This window comes from Talpa occidentalis, unplaced genomic scaffold (genome assembly GCF_014898055.3).
Source record: "Talpa occidentalis isolate TD23 unplaced genomic scaffold, MPIMG_talOcc4v2.1 talOcc4.17, whole genome shotgun sequence".
In the NCBI taxonomy this organism is placed as follows: domain Eukaryota; kingdom Metazoa; phylum Chordata; class Mammalia; order Eulipotyphla; family Talpidae; genus Talpa; species Talpa occidentalis.
The window spans coordinates 40,391,770-40,415,165 of NW_023601754.1; the positions used below are offsets into that span (position 1 = coordinate 40,391,770).

The 23,396-nt window shown below is 56.2% G+C and overlaps 1 protein-coding gene and 1 long non-coding RNA gene across 2 annotated transcripts; one reads left to right on the top strand and one right to left on the bottom strand.

Annotated features, from left to right (window-relative positions):
* The first annotated feature begins 5,612 nt into the window (after positions 1 to 5,612).
* LOC119250421 (uncharacterized) lies at positions 5,613 to 13,318 on the top strand. The gene is made up of 3 exons (XR_005126288.2): positions 5,613 to 5,648; positions 10,558 to 10,765; positions 12,157 to 13,318. It is a non-coding gene; the product is annotated as an uncharacterized LOC119250421 (long non-coding RNA).
* On the bottom strand, positions 6,559 to 8,601 carry LOC119250420 (galectin-7-like). The gene is made up of 4 exons (XM_037518146.1): positions 8,582 to 8,601; positions 8,125 to 8,213; positions 7,210 to 7,411; positions 6,559 to 6,672 (listed from the first exon to the last, which is right to left on the bottom strand). The coding sequence occupies exons 1-4, from the start codon at positions 8,594 to 8,596 to the stop codon at positions 6,559 to 6,561; spliced, it is 420 nt and encodes a 139-aa protein (XP_037374043.1). The 5' UTR covers positions 8,597 to 8,601.
* Positions 13,319 to 23,396: the final 10,078 nt, after the last annotated feature.

Genomic DNA, 23,396 nt, shown 5'->3' on the forward strand with positions numbered 1-23,396 from the left:
TGGTAACTCCTCCATGCCCTCAGGCCGACCTTCCACCCTCAGTGGGGGTGTCTGGCAGCCCCCACCTCAGTAGCACCCTCTGGCTTCCTTCCAGTCAACCAAGAGGTGTTGTCTGAGCCCCAGCTGCAGCCACTACAAGGGACTTGTAAAACAGATTTTTTTAAAGATTTATTTATTTATGCATACAAGAACTGGGGTACAGGCCAGAGGTGTGGGGGGTGAGAGGACTCACCAGAGGCAGGGGCAGAACAGGCAGATTGATCGAAGTACACTACTGAGGGGAGCAGCGGGTGAGACAGGAGAGGTCTGCTGCACCATGTGGGTAGCTCCCTGGCCGGGGATCGAACTCGCACTGCAGTGGTTGCAGACAGCTTCATAGGTTGCGTCTCAACCCCTTGTGCCACCAGGGAGGCCCAAAACAGATTTTCTTTCTGTAGAATTGTCACCCCCTCCCAGTGTGAGCAGCTGACAATATGTATCAACATGTACCAGGTTGGGAGCCAGAGGGCCGGGGTGGCCTGCCCCTTAGAACTGTGTGCCTTGGCCAGTGGCTGAACCTCCCTGTGCCTGCGTCTCCTCGTCTCAACAATGGACGTCCTGCTGGAGCGCGCGCCTGGAGGGCTGTTGTGAGGCCAGAAGCCCAAGCGGATGAGCGCAAAACAGGGTGACACGCGTGGGTTAGGACCTCATCCTGCGGTCCCACCACCACCCCCTGTCGCCTCTGTTCTTCCCCGTCACCTCCAGCGTCCAACTATGTTCTGCAAATTCCCACCCACGAGGTCACAGCCCTCTCCCCTTTCTTTGCCCCAAAGTACCACTACTAGGGGGAGGGAACTTTTCATAAAACCTGATTGACTGCTGGCAGGGACGTGAACAGCTCGCGTGGCCATGCTCCACGCCTTCCGGCCGCTGGTCAGCAGGTCCTCCTGGCTGCCGGCTCCTCGCACCCTGGCCGCCATGTGGGGGAGCCCCGGCCAACCCCCCACCCCCGGCTCCAGGGGCAGTCCCCTTGATGGTCACCCCCACATCACCTCTTTTATGGCCAGAGTCCCACCATGCTTTCCCAGGTGACTGATGCTTTGCGAGTGCAGCCCTCCCTACTTCTTTTTCTGGAATCGGCGCCCCCCATGATGTTTCGGGTGTCGGTGGTCCCGCAGGGCCCTGGAAGGGCTGGCTGCTCCCCCCAACTCCAGGGCCGGCGCGTCGGACTCGGATCAGCCAATAGGAGCGTCGCAGCCTCTGGCCACACCCCGCGGGACCAGGATTAGGATTTCTCTTTCCCTGGGGCGCAAAGCTGGGGCGCTGAGGTTCCGGGGCGGCCTGCCTCTGTCTCGGCCACATTGGCGGGAGGCCCTGCCCGAGAACGAGGACAAGGCGGGATGAAGCAAATCAGGAGATGCGGAGACTGACAAGACCGCCAGGAGCTTCCCGGCCCTCCGTTTGGATGTCCAAAAGGGGCCAAACACTCCTGTCTTTCCCCCTTTTTATTATTTGTTTTTTGTTAGAGTCGCCGCCAAAGAAACCCTTCCCATCTCAGCTGGCATGATTTCTGCTGCCATGGACCAGCCCGAGTGTCTAGGACATCAGCCCCCCACGGAGGAAGGGACCCCACCCAGCCGTGGAGTAAGGGAGGGCTGCCCGCTTAGCAGGCCCCACCCCGCCTCCCTACCTAATGGGCAAAGTGTTCCTGCATTTGAGCCATCAGAACAATGGTTCTGCCTAAAACACTCTCAAGGAAACCGAAAGACCCAGTCCCCAGGGGAGAGCAGGTGTTTGTTACACTCACAACAGCAAATGCCGGCTGTCTATCAAGGGCGTCCTGTGATGGCCACAGGCCCTGTTCTCAGCGCCTCACAAACAGGATCCCATTTGGTCCTCGCCTGAACCTTGAGAGAGGTGTCTTAGCAACAGCTGCTGTAGCCAAATACCACAGACTGGGGGTGGGGTGGGGTGGGGTGGGGTGGGGTGGGGTGGGGTGGGGAGGGCCTAAACAATGAGCACCTATTTCTCAGTGCTGGCGAGTCTCAGCTCCGGGTGCTCGCACCCTCATGGTCTGCTGAGAGAGCTGTCTTCCAGGCTTGTGGATGGCAGCCTTTCCCCGGTATCTTGCTATTGTGGGCTGGGGGTGGGGAGGCAGGTGGGGAGAACCCTCTGGTGTGTCTTCCTCTTATAAAGGCAGTCACCCCATCATGGGGACCCCACTCATGATTTCACCTAAAACTATCTCACAAAACCACCATCTCCAAATACCAAGATATTGAGAGCTGGTGCTTAAAATATGAGTTTGCCTTTGGAGTGCGGGAGACACATCAGTCTGCAAGAAGATTTTACTGATGAGGAGACTGAAGGGGACAGAGAAGTTGTGTGTTTGCCCAGGTTCTTGCAGTGGCAAGAGGAGGATTTGCATCAGTGGGCTGGGTTACAGATTCTACTGCTGCATCTCAAGGGGTTAGTACTCAGAATATAGAAAAATTTCTGAAAGTAAACAACAGTTGACTCACTAGACTGTGGGCAAAAGACATGACATGAATAAGCTAGCGCAGAATCAATGACCAATAAGCATATGAAAACAAGCTCAGCTCAGCTAATTAGACCATGTGCATAGCATTGTAGCCACTCGATTTGGAAAAAGAAATCTGAAAATTCCAAGTGTTGGCAGGGATGTGGACAACAGAATGGCTGATGGAGAGGCGGGAGTAGGTGCAAACACTGTGGAAGACCAGGTGGCATTGCTCAGTAAATGCCTACCCCATGCCTACCCCATGACTCAGCCATTCCACTTCCGGGTCTGTTTAACCTAAAGGAACGCAGGTACCTGAATTCCAGGAGACACGTGCAAAAATGTCCAAAGCAGCCGGGCTTGTGATAGTAGAGAAGAGACAATTCAAATAGCTGTTGTGAACAAAGTGAGGCGCTAGTACTCTAGCCATTCATGGGAAGGCGACACAGATTACACTGGCTGAACTGCAGCTGTGATGTGGCTGAATCTTAGAAACAGGATGTTCAGGGAAAGAGGAAACCTCGGGAGAATGCCCGTAAGACGCTGCTCTGAAAAATGTATTTTTCATTTCAGAAAATACAATACTTAAATAAAAGTAGACACGATGGTTGGGTGCATCCCCGTAACCCCAGCACCCAGCCTCACCCAGCAGCTGTGAACTCAGGTTCAGCCTCACACCTCACCCTGCCCCACCCCGCTGGAATAATTTTGAAGCAAATTCCAAACATTTCTGCAGTAAATATTTCAACACATGTCTCTAAAAAACAAAAGCTTTCCAATCATAACCTGAAAACCATTGTTAGACCAAGGAAATGAATCATTCTTTAATATCATTAAAGATATTTGGTGATACCCACCTTTTTGATGGTCTCATAAATGTCATCAAATTTTAGATTTCACTTGAATCAGGAACTAAAGAAGGTAGGTTCGCTGCCATTGCTGGATAGGCCTCTTTTTATTTTTTAAGATGTATTTTATTTATGCATACAAGAGCCAGGGTGTAGGCCAGCGGTGCAGGGGTGAGAGGATTCACCAGAGACAGAGTGGGGAGCAGAACAGGTGGATTGATTGAAATACACTGCTGAGGGGAGCAGCAGGCGAGACAGGAGAGGTCTGCTGCGCCATGTGGGTAGCTCCCTGGCTGAAAGATCGAACTCGTGCAGCAGTGGCTGCAGATAGCTTCACAGTGCTGAGATTTAGCCCCTTGCGCCACCAGAGAGGGCCTTGACATAACTCTTAAATCCCTTTTTTTCCATCCTATATTCAATGTGTGGGGTGGGGAGGAGTCTCTTTTTTATTTTTTCCTTTACAACATTTTGCTGAGGATCATGAGCATGTTCCTGGAGTTTCCCAGCCTGCATCTGGCTGATGCGCCCCCTAGTGGCACTGAGCCCACGCCTCTGTCTCCCGCACTCCCTGTGAATGGACATTTGCAGCAGGAAGCTTCACCACCCGCAGGCTCAGTGTTTTGGCGGGTGACCCCTCTAGGAGGTCTCAGCATTTGGGATGTAAGAGCAGCTGCTCACCGCCTACAGCCATGAGTGGGGGATTGCACCCCGATGATGTTCTAACGCTATCAGTTCATCCCCACTAGTGGTTAGAGCGTAAGGGACACTTTCCCTTATCTGCCTTGAGTTGTCCTGAGATTCATACAAGGCAAGAGGATCGCTTGATTAGTTTCCTTTTTGACCACTGTCCTGAGCGTTGCTTGTTTATGAAATGTCTGTGTGTATGTCGGAATTCCTTTTGCAAATTCTTGTAACATGACCTAGCAGGGAGGTTGTCTGGGGGAGACAGTTGCCTCCAGTTCTCAGCAGAATGGAAGCCTAAACACTGCTGAGCTGGTTTAAGCCGACTCACATCAGGGGTGGGTGAGCCGGAAGACGAAGCCCCCCAGAGGGAGCTGAGCTGAGGTTTGACCAGCCTGGACCAGTCGGAAACAAGCACTCTTGGGATGAAGGGCAGGAAGAAGGGACAAAAACAGCCCCATAACCTGTTCCGTGAGTCCGATGGCTGAAGTCCCTGCAGGCTGTCCTAGGTGCTCTGCACTCACCTTCATAAAAGGTTCACTTGAGGTGAACTTGACCTCCTCCTTGGGGCCATATACAGTTAGCCCTACAGCTGCAGTCAGTGACTTGACTGACACAGGATCACTCAGAGCTCTCTGGGTTTCCTGCCGGTGAAAGAGGAAGGCTCGCCAGATGCTTACACACCATTCGAACAAGGGTGGGAAGTGTCTGAAATATTCTGGCGAGCATGGCATGCTACCAATTTCACAAAAACAGCCCATGCTAAGCCCCCACCATGCTCATGAGTAAGAAAACCTGTCTCCAACATTCATCATGCTAATGAATGAAGTCTGGTGTTTCGCAGAGATAAATAGTTGAAGCTCTTTTTTTTAAGATTTATTTTTATTTATTTATGCATACAAGAAGTGGGGTGTAGGCCAGAAGTGGGGGGGGGCAGGGAATGAGAGGATTCACCAGAGAGAGTGGGGAGCAGAAGAGGCGTTCTACTGAAACACACTGCCGAGGGGAGTAGCAGGTGAGACAGGAGAGGTCTGCTGTGCCATGTGTGTATCTCCCTGGCCCGGGATCGAACTCGTGAGGCAGAGGCTGCTAACCCCTTGCGCCACCAGGGAGGTCCAAGAGGGGATCCTTCTAAACCCATTTTATGAGGTCAGCAATACCCTGATCACAAAAACATGGGGGGACGCCACAAAAAAAGAAAGAAAGAAAAAAAGAAAGTGACAAACCAGCGTCTCTGAGGAACAGAGATGCAGCAATACCGGTGTCCAAGGGACCCACATTCCCCCTCGGGCCAAGCCAAGGAACCCCCGGGCGCCCCGGCGCGGGAGCGAGGGCCGCGACGCCGTCCGGCCACCAGGGGGCGCCGTGCGCCCAGCGCGGCGGGGCTCGGGCGGGGCCGCCTCTCGTGCGCGGCGGGACTTTCCCTGCACCTGGGGCCCCAGCGGGTGCTGAGCTGGGGCGCTGCCCCCCCGCGGGCTCCCCCGGGGGAAGCGCCCCGCCGCAGGCAGGCTGCGAGCTGGGGTGCCGTCTGGCCGGGCATCTCTCTCCACCCCCGTAATTACGTGGCGACCCCGACCCGGCGGGAGCGCCGCGCCCCCTCCTCCTCCGGAGCCCCTCAGGTAGGACGGGGGGCTCGGGGCCGAGGGTGAGCCCCGGCGGGAGAGTGGGCGTCGGGCTGGCGCGCCCCGGCCCCTCGCGCCCCCACCGGCCTCCTCGTGCGCGTCCGCCCCGGGGTGCGGGCGCCTGTCGGGCGGGGAGGGCGCGCCCCGTGCGCTTGCCGGCCCCACCCCGCGAGCCGCGTGCTGGCTCCCCGAGAACGCGAGGGGGCGGTGAGCAGGAGGGGCGCGCACCCCCCTCGAGGTTGGAGTGTCCAAGGGGACAGATTGGTGGGGACACGTCCCCTGCTTGCAGAGGGGACGGTCTGGAGGCCGGAGATGGGGGTCAGGGGCGGGGGAACGACTAAAGCGTCCCGTGAGCCCCCCCAAACTTCATGGGCTCTCCTCCGAGCGCCGGGTGCGGCGGGAAGAGGAGCGAAGACCCCCCCAATCCCACCCCCCCACCCCCGCCCAAGCAAGGCGACCCTCCCCGGGCGCCCAGGGCAGGAAGCGCCCTCGGAGATGCCGGCGCGCTCGGCTCCCCCCCATTTTTTTTAAGTTTTATTTATTTATTTATACAAGCACTGGGTACAGTCAGAAGCGCGGGAGGGTGAGAGGATTCACCAGAGCCAGAGCGGGGAGCAGAGCAGGCAGAAGGACCGAAGTACACTGCTGAGGGGAGCAGCGGGCGGCAGGAGAGGTCTGCGCGCCATGTGGGACCCTCGCCCAGCGGCCGGGGATCGAACCGGCGCTGCAGAGGCCGCGGGCAGCTTCGCAGCCCAGCGCTCAACCGCTGCGCCCCCGGGGAGGCCCGTCGGCTCCCTTTGACCCGCGTCCCAGGTGTGCACGGAGACGCGACGCGCTGTGAGGCTCTGGAAAACTTTATTTCTCCCCCCGCCCCCCAAATCCCCGGGCCCCCTCGGGCGGGGCGGGCTCAGAAGATCTTGACGGACTCCAGCTTCACGTCCCCGCCCACCTCCAGCACGCGCACGCGGGCCGCGGGGATGCGGTAGCGGAAGTGGTGGTACTCCTGGTCCCCCACCACGGCCTGCGGGGAGAGGCCCGGTGAGGCGCCCGCCCCCGCCCCCCGCACCCCGCTCCCCGGGCGCTGACCTCTGGCCGGGCCTGTCCGAGCCCCCGCGGAGGGGGGGCGCTGGTCACATTATCACCTGGACTTCGGGGACCCCGTCCCCTGCCCAAGCCCAGACTAAAGTGGTGAACGGCCTGGTGAGGGGAGCGTCTGCAGGGGCCCCCGCTAGACTGGGCGTGTTTCTGGGTGGCGTCTCCCGCCCCAGCCTTGCCCCCACCCAGCCCCAACCTCTCCCGGGAGAGATGAGGGAGCAGGGCGGGGCTGGCTCGTCTTCAGGCCTCCCTGCCAGGCCCACACCCCTTTGGGGCACTTGGCTCAGGTGCCTGGTTCTTGCCCCCCACACACCTGCCCTTCTGGAATTCTGGGACGTGACTGGGGATGCCCTACCCTCTGCCCCGTGGCTCTGCCTTCCACCCACCTCCACCCGGGGGGGCAGCTCCCTAACTGGCAGGTGGGGCCTGGCCCTTGGCCGCCACCCCTGTGGCAGAGACTCACCTTGAAGCCATCTTGGGTGGCGATGAGGAGCACCTCGAAGGGCTGCCCGCCCTGGAAGGGGATCCCCCTGCCTCGCTCCTCCTTGCCCCAGGTGCCCCGCTCCAGGGAGTTGAAGACCACCGTGGACTCGTCCAGTCTGGGGTTGAAATGCAGGGCGGCCTCGCTGTCCTTCTCATCGCTGCACAGCAGGTTCACGTAGAACCTACAGGTGGGGGCCAGAGAGGTGCCTCAGTGGACCTTGGGGGCTGAGACCCACCCACCCCAAGTTGGGGCCATGGACTGGGGTGCCCCAGAGTAACCCCCTAGCAGGACCTGGGCACGTTGCACCATGTGGAATAAGGGATCGGGGCCTGGTGGCCAGGGAGCCCAGGTCCTTGGCGGCCAAACACTTATTAGGGGACTGGACCCCCCACCTGGCAGGGTCACTGTGCAGTGACCTGAGTTCCCCTATTTCCAAACGGTCTGGAAGTTGCCAGAGTCGTGGCCAGTGCTCCCAGATTCCCAGCGCATCCCCAGTTCCCAGAGGACTGACAGTACTGGGGCCCCATCCGGTCATGTACCCCGGGGCCCCAGGACCCTGAAGTTCTAGGCTCAGGCGGTCATAGGACTGATCACCAAGTCTTTGCAGACAACCAGAGCACCTCCAGATCGCAAGGCCTATTTCTAGAATTCTTCGGGCTCAGATGGGAAGTTAGAGGACTACAGCAGGAACTCTGAGATCGCCCTGGAACCCCCAGATTCTTAGGGAGATGTAGAGACCCCAGCTACACAGTCAGTGGGCAAATTAGCAAAGACATCAGATTCCAGAAGGGCTTGTGTAGCCAGGGTATGCCAAGACCCTGGTGCCCGCCTCTTAGGCTGAGACTTCAGGGTCAGATGAAATTCGGGAACCACCCTCTGGGCCCCGAGGCTCACCTGCTCCCCTTGTCAGGAATGATGCCCCGAATTCGCATCACATTGCCCGCTTGGATGCCCTCAGGCAGTGAGGTCTTGTGGGGTACGTTCTGCAGGAGCAGAGATGCGGGGCCCACAGAGTGAACCAGGGGGACAAGAGAGAGAAGGAGGTTGGTCAGCCCCCGGGAGAAAAGGACCAGGACCAGGATCAACACCAAGCAGAGAGAAGAAAGAGCCGCTAAGGGGAGAGGTGGGGAGGGGAGCAGAGGATCTCAACGCAAGAATCCACAGAGGGGAGCCAAGAGGCTGACACCCCGGGGAGGCGAGAGCCTGGGAGAGTCACCCAGCAGCCACAGCCCACACCCTCCGCAGACACCCCAGCCACAGAGGACCCCGGCCAGGCCCAGCCCCTCCCCGAGTCAGCTCCAGCCCGGGGTTCTTCCCCCTGCTTAGCCTCAGCTCCCGGCCCCCCGCTCACCGAGCTCCCTGCCATGGCTGGGCGGGACAGGCAGCATGTGGAGGGCGAGGCTGCGCGGCCTTAAATAAAAGTGGGGCCAGGTGTGGCCGGTCCTGCTGACTCACCAGCCCTTTGCACGCCCACCACCCACGCCTGGAACAGACAGGAGCCTGGGGCCAGGCTGGCACAGCACCCGCTTTGGGGGGGCCTCAGATCCCCCCCGGCTGAGGGCTCCCGGGTGCACGCCCATCCTTTGGGGTATCTTAAAAGGACAGGCTTGTTAGGGAAGGAGAAAGAAAAAGAGGCACCTGCACAGTCACAGGTGGGTGAGGCCCCAATTTTTTAGTGAAAATTGGGGCCCAGAGACCAAGCAGGCGGCCGGGCCCTCTCCCCGCAGGCTGCACTTGCTGCCTAAGGCTGGGCTGAGCCTCCGTCCAAGCCCCGGTTGAGGCAGCTCCTGCCTGCGGTGGCCGCAGCTGCTTTTTTTCCTTCTCCTCCTTCTAATAAATCTGTCCTTAAAAAATTTCCAAAAACCCAACACCCCCAAAACCCAGTCGATGCTTCTGTCATGTAACATGACGTGGCAACAACAATCATCACCCAAAAGGGTCCCCTGGGGCAGGATTTGGGTGAAGGTCAAGGCCTTGTCCTTGGGGCCTAGCGCAGAGCCTGGCACACAGGAGCTCAGGGAAGCCGGGCAAGAGGGAACAAAAGATTAAAGCCGCCATTCACTGAGCCCCGGCTCTCCAGGGACAGGCAGAGAGGGGAGCACCGGTCACCCCATTTTACAGGCAAGGAAGCTGAGATCAGAAAGGGGCGGGCCCCCAGGGTGCACAGCCTTGTCTCCAGGACTCTGCAGGGCTCATGATTCTGGGTTCCGTGATGCCCTGGGCTCTGGGCCCTGACTGTCTCCCCGCGCGTCTTCCGTGGCTCCTCTCTAGTGAGTCTCCTGATCCGCCTCCCACAGCTGCTACCGCCTCCCGCCCACGGTAGGTTTCAGGACAAGGAGGTGGAGTGGAAGGGAGTCCTCAGCCCACCCCCCAGACCAAGGAGGGGGCATGTGGGCTCTACAACCCGAGACTGGGCATCCAGACGGAAAGGGTTGGGTTGTGGGGAGATGGCAGATCTTTCTGGAAGGCGGGGAAGAGGGAGGGTGGGTAGCTGAGCAGAAATCCCTCCTCCAGCCCAGCCGGCCTCCTCTTCCTTTCCACCACCTCCTCACCGCCCCGCCCATGCCCCCCCAGCCCAGGCGGGAAAGAGGCCTGGGGCGCAGGGGATGGAAACTGGGTGGAGGCCAGCAGACTCAGAACCTGCTCCACCGCCCTCCGCCCCCAGGCCTCCCAGGCTCTCTCCACGCCCCTCACACTGGGGTGCCTAGAATGGGGGGTACAAATGGGGGAGCAGGTGCCTCAGAGACAGAGGCTGGGGAGCTGCATTTAGTGAAGGCAGCATGCACCCCCACTTTGCAGAGAAGAAAAGGGATGCCTATGAGAGAGCCACAGCCAGGGCCATAGTGGAGCGGACCTGCGGCTGGCAGCGACCTGGGCCGCGTCCAAGGCCGCCTGGGGGCTTTCGGTACGGGCAGTGGGCCGGGCCCGACACCACCGGGGGTGGAGTGTCCAGAGGGTGGCGTCCAGCGCTCTCCACCGGGCCCCCATTCTGTGCTGAGCGTGCTGCTGGACCCCCTCCTCTGCCTTTCCGGGTTCCTCCCCGGCCTGGGTCTTCCCTACGTTCTGCGAGTCCACGCGGGCTCGGCGTTGGGCCCACGTGTGCAATTCAGCCCTTGTGGGTTATTCTTCATTTCTCCCAGCTCAGACTTGCCTTCCTGACAGCCTCTTCGTCTCAGGGTTGACAACCTGTCTGTCAAATCTTGAGAGACATTTTCAGGAACTTTTTTCTGGTTTTTCATTTTCAAATTAGTAGTGAATGTGTGTAGTTCACAGAGGACTTTTTCTTGAGGATAATGCAGTGCCCCCTCTGGGTTCTCTTCCCAAAAGTGCATAAGCCGAAGCAAATGACCAGGAAATATCAATCCGGAACCTTCCAAAGCCTCCAGGGCTTAAAAGGCAAAGGAAGCCTGAAGAGCTTTCCAGGAGACAGAAACTGAGAAGACATGAGAACCTCCCCATGGCCTATCTCCCCTGGATCCTTTGCCTCTGGGAACATTCTGGAACAACTGGCAGAACAAGATGGGGTGAAGACCAGGTGACTCTCAGGCTCCATGTGGAATTCCAGGTGGGGGTGGGGATGGGCGAATGTCCACTCTAATGTCCAGGGAGGATTCAGAGGTGATGGGCTTCCCCTTGGCAGTTCCTCACATGGAACTGTCTGAGCAAGTCATGGCTGTTTGCAGCAGGTAGTTTTCAGAGCTGTTTTTACTTGAAGGATAATTGACATGTTAGTTCTCCGTGTGCAGCACAATGGCTGGGTACTTGGAAACACTGCAAAATGACCATGGACTAGGTTAAGTTTCAGCACTCTCACTGATATGGCCTGAGTTCGATCCCCGGCCAGGGAGCTACCCACATGGTGCAGCAGACCTCTCCTGTCTCACCCGCTGCTCCCCTCAGCAGTGTATTTCAGTAGATCTGCCTGTTCTGCTCCCCACTCTTTCTCTGGTGAATCCTCTCACTCCCTGCATCTCTGGCCTGCACCCCAGTTCTTCTATGCAAAAATAAATAAAAATTAAAACAAACAACAAAAAATGACCATCCCAGTGAGTTGATGTACCATTTTAGTGACTTTCCAGTTTTCACAATACCACATACTGAGGACAGCTGCGTGCCATGCATGCACCCCATGAATAATTTACTCTGCAGCTGGAATCTGACCCTCTTGATTCCTGTCATCCTTCTGAGAGCACCCTCCACCTCTCTGATATCAGTCTGTTTCCTGTCATGATGGTTTCGCCTGTTTTATTTAGCCTGTATATTTCTTATTTAGAATACAATGTTTTGTTTTGTTTTTAAGATTCATTTATATAAGAACTGGGGTACAGGTTAGAGGCGCGGGAGGGTGAGAGAATTCACCAGAGAGAGCAGGGAGCAGAACAAGCAGATGGACGGAGGACACTGCTGAGGGGAGCGGTGGGCTAGACAGGAGAGGTCTGCCACGCCATGTGGGTTTCTCCCTGGCTGGCTGGGAATCAAACCCACGCTACAGAGGCTGCGGACAGCTTCACAGCACAGCACTCAACCCGCTGCGCCACCAGGGAGGCCCTAGCCTGTATTTTTCAACGATAAAAAATATAGTCTTGAGGGCCTCCCTGATGGTGCAAGGGGTTAAGTCTCAGCACTATAAAGCTACCTGCGGCCTCTGCAGCACAAGTTCGATCCCCAGCCAGGGAGCTACCCACGTGGTGCAGCAGACCTCTCCTGTCTCGCCCGCTGCTCCCCTCAGCAGTGTGCTTTGGTCAAGCTGCCTGTTCTGTTCCCCACTCTGTCTCTGGTGAATCCTTTCACACAGACCCCACCCCCGCACCTCTGGCCTGTACCCCAACTCTTGTATGTATAAATAAATAAATCTTTTAAAAAATATATAGTCTTGGAGGCCCCGAGCCTGACCTTTTTAAAGACTCCCCTATCGCCTGCCCACAGGAGGGATTTGACAGCAGACAGACAGAGAGTGAAGACGCTATGGAAACAACACAAGCTCCTCCAAGACCAACCGTGGAGACTCCAGTGACCGACCTAACCTGTCTCCAGCCGTGACGGGTGGTGTGCAGGGAATCGAGACTCTCTCCACTTGAAACAAGTCATCGTTCACCGGCATTGGTACCTCCCAGCTGCCCCCCCAGTGAGGGCATCCCCAACACCGAGGTGAGTTCAGCCTCTGGGGGACAAGGTACTAATTCAGGCTGCAGCTGAATTAGCCTTGGAGACACTGGGCTGAAAAGGAAACCAGACACCAAGGCCACATACTGTGTGACCCCAGAGGAAATGTCCTTAAAAGAATCCTCGGGGGCTGAAAGGGGCCTGAGTGGCAGTCATGGGGGAGCAGTGGAGAATGGCTGCTCGTGGGTATCGTGTCTGGGGGTGAGGAAACATCTAGGAGGAGACATCACGTTGTATGAGTGCCTGGCTGTTTTGGAGAATTGGAAGAAACTGGATGGAGGTGTTGGTAGCTCAGGTCTGGACATTTGTCAAAACCCATCCATATTCTCTTCAAGTCAGCAGGTTCTAAGAAGTGAGGTGTCAGCTCGTGAATAAAGAGTGTTGGTGGCAGCTCTCTTGCGCGAGGTGACTGCAGGCGCCTCTCTGTCTTTCTCCTTTTACACTGTGAAAAAGAAAAGAAGAAAAAAAAAAGACCTTTGGGAAAATACAGTCACTAATTATTTTAAAATGGAAAAGAACGCTCCGCCAAATGGGATTCCCGAATGGATATAAAGAGTCATCAAAAGCGAGTGAGAAATCTTCAGGGAGGTGCATAGTGACTTATGAGAAATGAACCAGAATTTAAACTGATAACAGATTGTTATCACCAAGTCAAGTCTGGGCATGCAGGTTGGCAGAACGTGAAGAAATCCCCAGCTCCAGTGAGAAATCCGGAATAAGATGAGTAGCAGTATACAGAATGAGACCAAAAACCAAAATGGAAACACTTGTTTGTAACAGAAGTGCAGCCCATGGTTCTGGGGATGCTGGCAGCTCCAGCTCCCCGTGCTCCCTTGTGGTGCTCCCTCACGATGCTCCTACAAGGTGCTCCCTCGAGGTGCTCCCTGACACATAGGCCTGGCTCCTGCTGAGGGGGGGGCACCCCCACCTGACTGTGGGGCTGGGACTCACCTTTTCTCTGCAAAATGCTGCACCCATCTAGATGCAGCTTCCCCGCCCCCCTCTCGAGGTGCTTGCTCCCCCAACAGCACCCCCATCTCGGACGCCCCTTTGTGTGGTAAGCCGGTAGAAAGCGTCTGGGAGGCCTGGGAGGCCTGGGAGGGAGGAGGTAGTACAGCAGGTTCTGTGTCTGCTGGTCTCCACCCAAGACTCTTCCTGTCAGAGACTGTCTGTGCTTTGGCCCTCTTCTCTCCCTTTGGGGTGTGGCAGGACTGGGGGTGCAGCAGGATTGTGGAGGTAGGAGGGTTGGAAAGGGGGGTACTGCTAGGTTGCTGGCGGGAAATCTGTTTTGTTCTCGTCTCCCCCTCTCCCTGCCTCCCAGGACCATCCTTCAGCTTTCCTCCCCTCTCTTCCCAGGCTGGGGTCTTGGGTTGTAGGGTCCTATGTGCGCCTGGGTGGGGGTCGCACCGTGTCCCTTGGACACACTTGGTCTGGGAGGCTCAGCACAACCTGGAGTGGAACTCCAGGGCTGGCTGGGAGCCGGAGTGCACAGGAAATAGAGGGTACCCAGAGGCAGAGGTGTGTAGACCGACCCCAAATTCCAGGTGTCTGCAGAAAAGCCTCCTGGTCGCTGGTGTAGGAAGTACCCATGACGCCCCGCCTGGAGCACGCCAGCCAAGGGTCTGTCCCACCCCACTTCACAGCCACTAAAATCAAAATCCTTTGTTCTCAGCCCTGGTCCCCCCAAATGCCATAACTTCATTTCCTGTCTTAGTCTCCCAAGAAGATTTGTGTTTCTCTCCTACCTACCGCCTGCCTTGCCAATTGATTTGCAAATAGGGCTGATTTCTCCAATCCTGGATGCATTATCTGAGCCCAGGGTGGGTGATGGGGACTCGGCCTTGACCTTCAGGCACAGTCCTGCCAGGGGCTCCCTTTGGGGTGATGATCATGGCAGTGGAGACACTTAAATTGGAGGTTGGGTAGAGAAGTGTGTGGGCCTCAGGCGGCAGCAACTAACCAGGCAGAGAGGGGTCTGCGTGTCCAGCCCCAGCTTCTCCCATGAACAGTGTGCGGACGGGTCTCGTCTCTGGAGGGCAGCAGGGAGGTGGAGCTGGCCTGCTGGTGGCGGGCTGGGCCTTCTCCGCTGTGCTTGTTACCACCATCGTCATGGCCGTCCCTACTGCAGCTCCAAAGAGAAAGGAATTGCACCCGGGAACTTCGAAGGGGCACACCGTCCAGAGGCCCTAGGAATCGGGTGTTGTGCCAGCGTGGCCCCAGGACCAGGGTCTGTTCCAGATGTGTATGCTGGGGGGGTATAATGGAAAGGGATGGGGTGAGTCAGCAGGACCAGCTACACCCTGCTTTTACTAAGGGTTCCGGAGCCACACCCTCCCACCCTCTGCCCTCCCCCAGCTGTCCTGGCTCAGAGCTCTGTGCTGGGGAGGAGGGCATCGGGCTGGGCTGGGGCTTGGGGGGTCTAGACTGGAGCATAGGGGAGGGCCAGGGGCCTGGCTGAGGTCTCGTTTCACAGGAGAAAGTGGGTATTGGGGTGTCTGTAGAAGTGTCAGGGCTCTGGCCTCTGGGTTGACCCAGCCCATCCCAGAGCTCTCCCCTCTCCAGGTGCCTCGTTTAGGGGGTTCCCTCTGAACATTTTTCTATCAATTCTTTGTGTTTCTCCGTCTCTGCGCGCCTCTCCTTTCTCTCTGCGCTGGGCCCTTCCTGCTGTTGGACTGGGTCCTGGCCCTTTTCTCCAGGGACTGGCCCGTCTCTCTCTCCTGTCTCCTCGGTTCGCTTTGCCCCCCACCCCCACCCCGAGCCCCAGCTCCTGCAGGACAAGCCCCACGAGAGCTCACTGCCCAGAGGCGTTGCAGTTGGTGGTGTGGTGATGGGACTCTGTGGTGCTTCCTCAGACAAAGCTAACAGGTGAGACCCTGAACCCCAGGGGTGAGGGCTGGGAGGTCTCCAAGGCCCAGCTGACCCCAGCTTCTTCCAGAGCTGAGGCCCCAGAACCATCCTTGCCAGCAGGCGCCTCAGGTCATTCTGCCCTTCTGGGCCTGAAGTCTCGCTGTCTGGCGCCCGTGGCCGGGTAGACCAGACGGCTGCAGTGGGAGGGGGCCGCCGGGCCGCTCCCCAACTCCACGCACCAAAACTAAACTCCAAATGGACTGAAGCCTTGGCTGTAGGCCTGCAACGACAAGGCACGGAAGAGCGTCAGCAGTGAGATGTTTCTGAAGAGCGACTCCTTGGGCCAGGGAAATGAAAGCAAAAACAAATAACGTTGATTAACCTCAATTACTATTTTTTGGCAGTGGAAAGTGTCCCTCCAGGAAGCCGCCGGCCAGTGCCGCTCATCACCCTCACCTGGAGACTAGAAACACCATCCCCGAGTCCACCCGTCTCTGGAGGCGGGGCCAGCAGTGGAGCTTTATTTGCTTTTTTGTGACATTCCTAAAAAGCGTCTGAAAAATTGCCTAGCCCAGGACTTGACTTAGTCCCAGCCAACGGCTTTCTTCGCCCCCTACTGGGGCCAGCACACCAGCGCCTCCCCCAGAGAGCCTGCACTGGGGGAGCAGCCCCTGTCATTTAGCCCCAGAGGGCCTTCCGTGGAGATGGAACCCCCTCTCAGGAAACTGCTGAGCAGGCAGGCAGATGAGGGGGATGGCTGCCACAAATTACAGGGGGGAGTCTGGGGGCAGAGTCTCTTATTAGTCTGTTAGCTACAGGCTGGGCCCAGGGGAGGCCAGGCCCTGAGGGAGGCGGTCAGCCTGATGACAGCTCCAGGTTATGACTGGGGTTAAGTGCTTCTCTTCCTGTCTGGCTCTCAGAACCACCAGGAGGATTTGTAACCGACCAACTTTTGGACTGTGTCCTGCATCATTTCAATGCTAGGCCCAGGCATCAGCATTTAAAAGCGCTGACAGCCACGTGGAGACTCAGCAGTGCTGTGAAACTAGCCACACCTCCTTGGCTCAAGTCACCAACACCAGGTGAGATGGCCAAGGGGGGGTCACCCTCTAAGGCCCTTACCCTGCAGGAAGAGACCACTTAAGGACACACAGGGACCTCATCTGTCATGGTCACCCCAGCATCCCCAGGGCCTGGGGCAGTGTTTGGCACAGTTTGTGGAATGAGTGCTCTGAACAGAGCGAACCTTTATTTTTTTTTTTATTTATTTTTATATTTATTTATTTATTTATTTATTTATTTATTTATTTATACAAGCACTGGGTACAGTCAGAAGCGCGGGAGGGTGAGAGAATTCACCAGAGCCAGAGCAGGGAGCAGAGCAGGCAGAAGGACCGAAGTACACTGCTGAGGGGAGCAGCGGGCGGCAGGAGAGGCCTGCGCGCCATGCGGGACCCTCCTCTGATGGCCGGGGAGCAGCCGGGGATCGAACCAGCGCCGCAGAGGCCGCGGGCAGCTTCGCAACCCAGCGCTCAACCACTGCGCCAACGGGGAGGCCCCGAACCTTTATTTTTTTAATGTTTAATTTTTAAAATTTTTAAAATTTTTAAGATTTAAAATTTTAAGATTTCTTTATGCATACAAAAGCTGGGGTACAGGCCAGACATGCAGGGGGAGACAGGATTCACCAGAGACAGAGTGGGGAGCAGAACAGGTGGATCGACTGAAATACACTGCTAAGGGGAGCAGCGGGCGAGTCAGGAGAGGTCTGCTGCGCCATGTGGGTCACCTCCCTGACTGGGATCGAACTTGTGCTGCAGAGGCTGGGTGGGGGGGGCGGGGCGTGGGGGCTGGGTAGCTTCATAGTGCTGAGACTTAACCCCTTGCGCCACCAGGGAGGCCCTGCAGTGTTATTGAAATAGCTAGGATTTGGAAACCTAAGTGCCGGGTAGAGGATTGAATCAGGAAGAGGTGGTCCGGCCACCCACGGAATATTTCTCAGCTGGAAGGAAACATGGAAAATAGTGGGAGCTTGAAATGTAGATGGAAGGAGCAAAACAGGAGGGGCTGGAGGGAATTACGTGTGGCAAAGAAAGCCAGAGGAAGATCACAGACGCTTTTTAAAAAATACGTGCATTGCTCCTTTTTTGTTTATTTTCTTCTTTGCCAGTGTTGGTCACCTCTGGGAGTAAAACAAGGAATCAAAGGGGAAGAACTGATACAGCAAGGTAGCTATCAACTACCAGATGTTGGTAACTAAGTGAGTTTTGGGAGGTTTAGGGAGAAGGGGAGGAAGAAAGGGAAAAAGGGTGGGTAATGGGGAAACATAAAAAAATTACAGAAATTTCTGCAAATGGGCCTCCCCGGTGGCGCAGTGGGTTGAGTGCAGCGCTGTGGAGCTGTCTGCAACCTCTGCTGCGTGGGTTCGATTCCCGGCCAGCCAGGGCGATTCCCACAGACCTCTCCTGCCTCACAGCTGCTCCCCCCAGCAGTGCCTTTGGTCCATCTGCCTGCTCAGCTCCCTGCTCTGTCTCTGGTGAATTTTCTCTCCCTCCCGGGCCTCTGACCGGCACCCGAGTTCTTGTGTAAATAAATAAATCTTAAAAAAAAAAGAAATTTCTGTAATGACTTAAAAAATGATGGCATAGAAGACACGATAAGGTTGTACGATGGAGAGGAATCTAGGTTCCGCCTCAGGCATTCATGCAGACGCTTGTACTTAATGCAAAGGTGCAAAAAAAGAAGATAAATAAAAAGGTGCAATGCATGTATGGTTCTAAAAGCCATCTTTCGGCTACCAGGGAGCGCGCCCTCCCCATACGCCTGGTCCCTTGGAGACCCCAACCTTGCGGAGCTGGCCCTGAAGTATCTCCCCGGCGCTGCAGGGCTAACCCCTGCCTGCCCCTCCGCCTGCGCTCCCCGGGCCCCTGGGCGCCTGCACGCGGCTCACCCGCCCCCGGGCGGGCGGGGCTGGGGATCCTGTAGTTTGCTGAGCAGAGATGGGTCCCAGCCTGTGCGCCCCCGGGGCAGACGCGCTGAGGCAGCGCCGGGCAGCAGCCCGGCCGGAGGCCCGCGAAGGGCCGGGCTTCTGGGTCCCCAAGCGGTGCGCATCCCCATTCCCACGCCTCCTCCACGTCTGCTTCCCGGAGACCGCCGCCCGAGTGATTCTGGAGGGGGAGGGGGACAGCGGGCGCCCAGATCCCCAGGAGCCCCTCAGTAGCAGCCCCCCCACCCCCCACCCCCCGCCCGCGCTCCCCAGCAGGGTTTCAGCCCTGCGCACACGCTGCGGTCCAGGGCTCCACCAAGCCCGGAGCCTCGCCCTTGGGGTGATCCCTCCTCCCTCCCACCCCCGGGCTGAAAGCCTGGAGCCGGCCTGTGGGGTGACCGGCCGCCCGTCGTGGCGGCCGCTGTAGCTGGCGGTCGTCGCGAGGAGGCGCGCGAGGCCCGGGCGGCGCCAGACTTGCCCGTGAAGCAAAGTGTGAGGTGATGTGAAGTCAGGGCTCTGCCGCCTTTTGGGGACCCAGTTTTCTTTCCCTTGCGACCCCCCTCGGCTGAAGCCACCCCTCCCCAGTGTTATTCATGACAGTTATAATATGAAATCTATATAACTAGGAAAACAGCACACGGGAAATCTTTGTGATCTTATGTGATGTGGAGATTTATAATAAATACAGGTCTGTTCCTGGCCCAGGCAGGAGCTCCTAAGGCCCTTGGAAGTTTTTTTAGATTTATTTATATGTATGCATGCAAGAGCTGGGGTGCAGGCCAGAGGTGTATAGGCCGAGGTGGGGTGGGGTGTGGGTGATGAGAGGATTCACCAGAGACAGAGTGGGGAGCAGAACAGGTGGACTGACTGAAATACACTGCTGAGGGGAGCAGCGGGGAGACATGTGGGTAGCTCCCTGGCCGGCTGTAGCCAGCTTCATAGGTTGCATCTTAACCCGTTGTGCCACTGGGGAGGCCCTGGAATTTCTTAAGGAATAAGAAAGCAAAAGAAAGAGCGTTTTTGTTTTGCTCACGAGGCGACTTCTGGAAACTCCCTAGATTACACACAAATGAGTGCTGGTTGCCAGCCAAACCTACCTGTGTTTAAAGCACTGGAATTTTAAGAGTCACACCCACCTCTACCTCCACGGAGGAAATATGAGCTGGAGATCAATTGCCAATATCCAGTATTGAATCAATCACGCCTATATAATGGGTCCCCTGAAAAATCCCAAAATGTCAGGCTGGGGAGGGCTTCTGGGTCAGCCGGGAGAGTGGAGAGAGAGAGAGGGAAACCCAGCCTCCTCCCCTCACGCCTTCCCTGGAGTTCCTGTGTCATGGCCTTGCGGGTCCTGCACAATCTTCTTGTATAATAAACTAATAATCTACTAAGTACAATGTCCTTGCGAGTTCTGTGAGGAGCTTCAGCAGATTCTCCAGATCCCACCAGGGGAATGGTTGGAATCTCCCATTTGTCACTGGACCAGTCAGAAGTGAAAGTGAGAGGGGCCTCCTGGTGGCGCAAGGGGTTAAATCTCAGCACTTATGAAGGTGCTGAGCTACTGCAGCACCAGTTTGATCCCCACCCAGGGAGGTGACACACATGATGGAGCAGACCTCTCCTGTCTTGCCCACTGCTCCCCTCAGCAGTGTATTTCGTCAGTCTGCCTGTTCTGCTCCCCACTCTGTCTCTGGTGAATCCTCTCACCCTCCTACGCCTCTGGCCTATACCCCAGTGCTTGTGTATATAAATAAATCTTTAAAAAAAAAAAATAAGTGAAAGTGAGGACTGACGTTCTATGCAAAACTTAGGGCGAGAACGCCTGCTGGGTAACTATGGGGAGCAGAGAACTGTGGGGTTTGCTGGAGGGGAAGATGGGCCTGTCCCTTTATGGTGGTCTCACAGCCACAAGGGGTTGTCCAGATTCCCGGAGCTGTCCCCCTAAAAAGGACGAATGTCACAGTAGGTACATTGAACTTCCTAGCAAGGTGATATTAAGGAACAAAACACAACTCAAAACCATGGTTTGTATCCAGCGGTGGAAACCCCTTCCCATGCTCTAGTAGAGTCTGACCTCGAGCAGGTCACTCCTCAGGCATCAGATGCCTCCTTTGCAAAATAGGGATAATAAGTGTCTCCCAGAGGGTGGTGATGAAGCTGGAAAGAATGGTTAGCACAGCGACTAAGGCATAGTAGGGACCAGGCAAATGCTCGCTATTGAGAGAGTTCTTACAGGTAATATATGCTAATTTTCCAACATTTCAGAATATTTGGATGTATTTCCCAGTTTTCCCTGAAATATGTAGAATGAAATACACCCCAGTTCTTGTATGCATAAATAAATAAATCTTAAAAAAAAAGAAATCTAGAGAGTGTACACACTGGTATAGAAAATAGACGTGAAGAGAAAAGGCTGGGATACTAACATGGCTCCTGGTGGTGAATTGGTGGGTGATTTTAAATTTTAAATTTCTTGTTGAAAATTCTGGAATAACCAAGCATGCATTTTATTTATTTTTTATTTTTTTAAAGATTTATTTATTTATTTATTTTTATTTTATTTGTTTATACATGCACTGGGTACAGTCAGAAGCGCGGGAGGGTGAGAGAATTCACCAGAGCCAGAGCGGGGAGCAGAGCAGGCAGAAGGACCGAAGTACACTGCTGAGGGGAGTAGCGGGCGGCAGGAGAGGTCTGCACACCATGTGGGACCCTCCGCTGGTGGCCGGGGAGCAGCCGGGGATCGAACCGGCGCTGCAGAGGCCGCGGGCAGCTTCGCAACCCAGCGCTCAACCGCTGCGCCACCGTCTCCGGGGAGGCCCAAGCATGCATTTTAGAATCACAATGGAGATTTTAAAAGAGAGAAAGCCATGGACGGCTGTAGGGCGAGGCCACTGGGTCGTTTGAGCTAGAGAAGACAACACCGCGAGTGTCAGGCCTGGCAGCCAAGGGCATGGAGTACTTAGCACACCTGTTGCCAAGTGACAAAGGCCGCGTGGGGGCATGAGGGATGCTGCTGTTTGTGCAGGAAGTTTTCAGTAAGAGTCGACAGGTGGCAGAAAAATGGGTCCTGAAATGTCCCAGGCAGGAGGCAGGGCCGGGTCTTCCCGCCCCAGCTTGGGTTCGGGCGAGTTGGGGGAGCGGCGCGCGCCCCCTGCGCCTGGGTGAGTGCAAACTGCCTCTTGGAGGCGCAGGATCTTGTCACCCAGGGGCGGGCTCCAGCCCTGGAGCCGAGCACACCCCACCAGGGGCGCGCTGGGACTTTCCCAAGACCCAGAACCCCAAGCCGGCGCTCAGAGCTGGAGCGCTGCCGGCCCGCGGGGCTCCACCCACGGGGAGAAGCACCCCGCTGCAGAGCGATCGCGCAGGGTTGGGGGCCCGCGCCGTCGCGGCTACTTCCACCCCACCCGCCCCCCCAGGAAGAGGCAGCCAGCCAGCCTGAACCAGAACATCCCAGGTGGTCGGGGGTGAACTGGCGAGCATGGGCGCCCCACTGCCTCTTCCCCCTCGGGTGTCACCGGGAAGGCTGCGGTCTTGGGGTCCTCTGGTGAGCAAGGATGGAAGAGACGCTGGAGTCAGGCTGGACGCCAAGGAGGGCATCCCAGAGCCCCGCCCTTCTCCCGCCCAGCCTCCTTCCTCCGGCCGGTGCCTCTGCCGCTTCTGCAGGGCTGGGCCACTGGTTGGGACGTGCCTGACGCCGCAGCAAATGGGAGGCACCCAAGGGTCTGCTCCCCGTGCTCCCTGCGAGAGCCTTAGCGCAAATGACTCCATTTAGGTTCTGGTGTTCCTTAAGACCAATCACAGAAACTCCAGGAAAGCAAGTCAATCATTTTATTTTTTGCTTTTTATTTTTTGGAAAGAATTATTTTATTTATGCATACAAGAACTGGGGTGTAAGCCAGAGGTGCAGGGGGTGAGAGGATTCACCAGAGACAGAATGAGGAATGGAACAGGCAGATCTACTGAAATACACTGCTGAGGGGAGCAGCGGGGAGACAGGAGGGGTCTGCTGCGCCATGTGGGTAGCTCCCTGGCTGGGGGTGGAACTCATGCTGCAGAGGCTGCGGGTAGCTTCACAGTGCTGAGACTTAACCCCTTGCACCACTAGGCATAGCTTCGGGCATAGTTTTTCCTCCTATGCAGCCTGCTCTTCTGGTTTAGGAACAATCTGCTCTTTTCAATAAGGATCATATAACATGAGCTTACTTTGATTGGCAAACCCATGTAAAATAGAAGTCCTCTACCTAATCCTGTAACTCTAAAGACATGTTTGTTTTAAATTAAACTGTCAGATGTTAAGCCAACTTTGCCATCCAAAATGATGATGGATAATGTTCTCTTGGAAATCATTTGGGTTGGTTTTGATTATTCTTTGAATTAAAAAAAATGCTTATAGGGCCTCCCTGGTGGCGCAAGGGGTTAAGTCTCAGCACTATGAAGCTAACACCAGCCACTGCAGCATGAGTTTGATTCCCGGCTAGGGAGTTACCCACATGGCGTGGCAGGCCCCACCTGTCTCCCCACTGCTCCCCTCAGCAGTGTATTTCAGTCAATCCGCCTGTTCTGCTCCCCACTCTGTCTCTGGTGAATCCTCTGACCACCCCCCACCTCTTGCCTACACCCCAGTTCTATGCATAAATAAATAAATCTTTAAAAAAATTAGAGATCTTTTTTTTTTTTTTTTAAAGATTTATTTATTTATTTATACAAGCACTGGGGCACAGTCAGAAGCGCGGGAGGGTGAGAGAATTCACCAGAGCCAGAGCGGGGAGCAGAGCAGGCAGAAGGACCGAAGTACACTGCTGAGGGGAGCAGCGGGCGGCAGGAGAGGTCTGCACGCCATGTGGGACCCTCCTCAGGTGGCCGGGGAGCAGCCGGGGATCGAACCGGCGCCGCAGAGGCCGCGGGCAGCTTCGCAACCCAGCGTTCAACCGCTGCGCCACCGGGGAAGCCCCCCAAAAATTAGAGATCTTGATGTTATCAGATCCATGGGCAAAATTTGAAACAGCAGTCAATATAAAATACCAGCTCCCAGGAACCTCTTCGACTTTTATCTTCTTCAGAAGTTGACTCCAGTGGGTTTGCTTCATTTTTGGAAGCCTCATCAAAAATCTCCGCAAATCTGGATGGAACTTCCTCCTCCTCCTTTCCAGGAACAAGGGGTGCTTTT

Excerpts from the sequence above, each read along its gene's own strand:
- LOC119250420 (XM_037518146.1), bottom strand. Across the intron at positions 7,412-8,124 it reads ATTCCTGACAAGGGGAGCAG|GTTCTACGTGAACCTGCTGT; the intron begins GTGAGCCTCGGG and ends CCCCACCTGTAG. Across the intron at positions 6,673-7,209 it reads CCACCCAAGATGGCTTCAAG|GCCGTGGTGGGGGACCAGGA; the intron begins GTGAGTCTCTGC and ends CTCTCCCCGCAG.